The sequence below is a fragment of the Monopterus albus genome, unplaced genomic scaffold (genome assembly GCF_001952655.1).
Source record: "Monopterus albus unplaced genomic scaffold, M_albus_1.0 scaffold252.1, whole genome shotgun sequence".
Classification (NCBI taxonomy): domain Eukaryota; kingdom Metazoa; phylum Chordata; class Actinopteri; order Synbranchiformes; family Synbranchidae; genus Monopterus; species Monopterus albus.
Genome location: NW_018128132.1, coordinates 466,348 through 470,800, shown reverse-complemented (window position 1 = coordinate 470,800; position 4,453 = coordinate 466,348). Strand labels below are relative to the sequence as shown.

Below are 4,453 nucleotides of genomic sequence, written 5' to 3'. Positions count from 1 at the left end.
ACAGAAGCAAACACAAAGTCGCATGTCAAACATGAGGCAGTTCCTCCAACTGCAGATACTGTAATTGACCTTTATGGTTTTTGCGGCTGCTGGCATTTTGTCTCTGTCTTTTTGAATGTAGCTGCACTTAGCCACCATGCTTGGCCTTTTAGAGACAGATGTGCACTCTAACCTGATGATCCATGTCCTGATTCCCAGAGGCTAAGTGTGCTTGCATGCACGTGTGTGTGTGTGTGTGTGTGTGTGCAGAGAGGGGTTTGCAGATTCAACAGCTGGCTTCTTCCGATAGGCTGTCAGCAAGCAAGTCTGCTTAATGATATCACCACTGCTTGTTGATGTGTGAAGCACAGAGAGGCAGACAAAGAGGGAATGGACAAGAAAAACAAACATATTTATTAGTGTCAACTGAAAAACCCAGTCAGTGACCAAGGACAGAGCTCATAGCTTTCAGCTCCAGCCCATATCACTGAACGAGATTGAATCCAATGTTTCATCTGTAATAGGAAGAACATGTCATTATTTATTTCAAAAATTACAAAGTGTGACTTAAAAACTATTTGGCCACAGAATAAAGGGTGTGGATTTTGTCCAGTGAAGAGATTCTTGCATGCAAATATGGTGAGGACCAACTAGTGTACTGTAAGATATTCTATATGAGCATGTGAGTACTGTGTTGTATTATGACAGGCTTTAGAGAATGTGAACCAACCCTTAAAAAACTAAATAACTTAACCTTTATTAAGTGTTTAGAGATGATGTCTCTTTGTTGAATAGGGAACAGCAATCAAACACCTGCATCTTTATTGACACTACTGCAGATCCTCCTGTTGGACATGTTTCTCTCACTCCATTCTTCTCCCCTAATTCAAACTGAACGTGGAGCGTGAGCACAACTACAAGTCTGTCCAGTGGGAGCTCACCCCATGTGCTACAAGTGCACATAGAGTACACGTCTGCACACACACACACGTGTGCCTGCTTTCTTACAGCCTCGCCACGCTTACACATTTTGTAAACATGCAGGGAAACGCTCCACCAGCTGAATACAAACATACACCAGCCTCTGCTGGATGAGGTCTATACTGTCAGAAAACCCCTCAGAAGCATTTATGTTTTCTGAGGATGGAGTCATTCAGCTGCCTTCCTGACTACGAAAAGGAATGCATTTACTTAAACTCTCCCCTCTGGGAAGAGCAATATTCACTGTATTCACTGCAATGATGATAGCCACTCTAGTTTTTATCATCTATTCTCTTAGTCAATTAAGGGAGCAGAGTAATCAGAGTGGGGGAAATGACAATCAGATTCTGCTTTGGCAGCCTCCATGGCTTTACTTAATGACGCAAACTGTGATAACACAACATGACAAAGGAACTATTACTTCTGTGCTTTCTGTGCATCACATTACAACTGTACTTATTCTCCACCATTGATTCATAAACTGACACTGATAGCCAAAGCCTAAGCAAACACACACTTGGAAGACAAAGGATTAGGCATGTAATTAAATTTTTGGAGAATCTGATATCTCAGACAAAAGACCTCAATCTAATCTTAAGCATGAAGGACCAAAGAACATTTGCACATATTCCACTGAGACTCATTAAGCACTAAGCTTCTTGTTAATCCCCTGCAAAGGTCAGATTCAGCAAACCAGTGAGTTTGCACTTTTCTGTTGGAGCGCAAATGAAGGGTTGACGTTGCTGAAAGGAACTTATAGGTTTGCCCTCCTGGTCCTGCAGTGTTCACACCTTCACATGGTCACAGGTAAAACAGAGACTCATTTTAGGAACTCTCTCTTGATGTCAGAAAGCAAATTCAGACCTTTTCCCTGTTTCACAGTCTCTACTTTGTGTTTAAGCATGTGCATGAGCGTGTGTGTGTCAACACAGTGTAACATAATCAATACCATGATGGCACCAGGTAAGGGCTTTTATTCTTTAAAAAGCCAGCACTTCCCCCACACTTTGCCATCATCATCATATCATACAAAATGTCACAATATTGTATCTATAACAACAAAAATAAAGACAAATATTCAAGACAGGTCATTCTGTACAACATACTGCCATAAACTACAACACATATGGACTTCATTAGATTTCTTTTATAAAAATAATATTTACAATAAAAACATGGCTTCACTGTGGTGTTCGGTTCTGTTTAGACCTCTGTGTGAAGCTGAGGATGGTGGGTGATTTGTAAAAGAGAAGCTGCATGTAAAGCTCATTCTGGGAAAGCCATTCCAAGCACTTAACACCTACAGCGTTCACAAGTCAGTGACCCATGCACAATGGTCAATGGATTTTACAATTTATGTACAATAAAGTAAAAGAAAAAGGATGCTGATAACAGTGGAGTCTGTCATACATATCTTCTAGTGTCCCTCCTGCACAGTATCTTTTTGAACGACCTCCTGAAGTCGTTGTTGAATATGGTGTAAATGATGGGGTTCAGTGCACTGTTGCAATAACCAAACCAGAAGAAGAACTTGAACAAGGTGTCGGGCACCTTGCAAGGCTCACACAGCGTCATTAGCATATATGTAAAGAAAAAGGGAAACCAGCAGATGACAAACACTCCAATGACCACAGCCAGGACAAAGGTGAAGCGTTTCTCCCGGTTCTGACGGCCCTTCCAGCGACTGCTTTTGGTGCTCGGCACCCGCTTTTGGATGTCATCGTCCCCTGGTTTGATTTGGCTCAGTTTGGTTTTCCCCTTGGCCACTTTCTTTTTAAGTGAGCAAGGATTGTTCACTTTGTGGTCAGAGGACGACGACTCTTCAATGTCCACCCAGTTGACCTCTCCTTTCTCCTCACCTGCTCCTTCAACTCCCTCCTTCAGCTCAATGTCCTGTTCGCCATTCAGCTTTTCATGGCAGAGGCGCTCCTCATTGACCACGCCGTTCTCCTTTGGGTTGGCAGCAGTGCCAGTGGCCGTCTTCAGCATCTCCTTCTGCTTCCTGTCCCCTGGAGGTGCCCGAGTCCTCTTTTTAGCAATCTGGTAGATACGCACGTAGACCAGGACCATGATGACACAGGGGAGAAAGAAAGAGCCAATACAGGAAGAGATGACATACCACTTATCATTATTGATCTTACATACAGGGTCCTTCTCACGGTTTTCTTTCTCCATGGTGATTAGTGGCGGGAAAGATATAATAGCCGAGATGACCCACACGATGAAGATGATGCACTTAATGCGTCGTGGTGTCCTCTTCAGGTTGTACTCGATGGCCTGTGTGATGGACCAGTAACGGTCTAAGCTGATGGCACAGAGGTGGGCAATGGAGGCAGTGCAAAAAAGAACATCAAGTGCCAGATAAATCTCACACCACACCTCGCCAAAGTACCAGTATCCCATGAGCTCATTGGCCAAGGAGAATGGCATCACCAGGGTGGCCACCAAAATGTCTGCTGACGCCAGAGACACCAGGAATAGGTTCTGGGGAGCTCTGAGGGCCCGACTTGTAAATACAGCTATGACCACCAGCACGTTCCCAAACACTGTCAGCAGGATCATGAGCCCCACCAGCACAGTGAGTGGCAGGGCCATCTGGAGGCTGTAAGGGGCCACCTCTGGAAGAGTCCGGTTGGTGTCGTTGTTAAACTCCATTGGTGTAGACTAACTCGCTTCCTAAGTGAGTTCACCTGAGAAGATCAACAATCATCCACCAGGAAGAACAGAGCTAATAGCTGTCAGCCAAGCGGAGAAAGGAAGGGACTGAATCGCTCCTCTGTGGCTTTCCCGGATTTTCCTCTTTCATCATGCACTGCCTCCTCAAGGATAAGCTCTTATTTAAAAGGCTGTCAGTTCATCTGAAAACATGAGGCAACAAGAGGAAAAATCAGCTCCTTCAGTACTATTTAGTGCTTTCCATTCGACTGTGACAAATCTTTTATATTTTTTACTAATGTATGATTCAGGAGAGGAAGGGTGTAAACATTGTAAACACATATTTTGTAACTTAACCTAAACACACGAGTTAACACTACACATTTCCTCTTCTGAGCTTTACACTTGTATAATAATCCGATGCCTTGTCTCAGCTCTTACACTGAGAAAAAAGGTATAGTAAGTGAAGTAATCTTACCTGAGGCAACAGGCGGTGGCACAGCCTCTCCAGTGCCAGAGACGCACAGGCATTAAAACAGCTGTCGGTGGGTAACTTCTTTAGACAGATAAATAGGGCAGAAGGAAAGTCCATGTGGCGGATGGAGCGGGAAGCCGTTCCTCTGCGTCTCCACACACTGTGATCCCTGTGGTGTGCTCACTAACGGACCTGATAGAGCGCTAACCACGTTATCCCGGGCGCTGCCGTGCCTCTGTCTTCGTGTGGAGACTCTTTCCTCAGTGTTAACCACAGCGCCACTCCCTCTCTTTATAGCGCGCACACTGCAAAAAAAAACATGTCCCTCTCCCCGGGCCACTGCGTGTCCACGGCGTGCCAGCA

General features: G+C 44.6%; 1 protein-coding gene across 1 annotated transcript; it reads right to left on the bottom strand.

The window, feature by feature from the left end:
* Nucleotides 1-406: 406 nt before the first annotated feature.
* adra2a (adrenoceptor alpha 2A) lies at nt 407-4,356 on the bottom strand. The gene is made up of 2 exons (XM_020621008.1): nt 4,094-4,356; nt 407-3,818 (listed from the first exon to the last, which is right to left on the bottom strand). The coding sequence occupies exon 2, from the start codon at nt 3,613-3,615 to the stop codon at nt 2,365-2,367; it is 1,251 nt and encodes a 416-aa protein (XP_020476664.1). The 5' UTR covers nt 3,616-3,818; nt 4,094-4,356; the 3' UTR covers nt 407-2,364.
* Between the last annotated feature and the right edge of the window lie 97 nt (nt 4,357-4,453).

Bases quoted from the DNA above. Each gene is read 5' to 3' on its own strand.
- adra2a (XM_020621008.1), bottom strand. From the start codon at position 3,615: ATGGAGTTTAACAACGACACCAACCGGACTCTTCCAGAGGTGGCCCCT.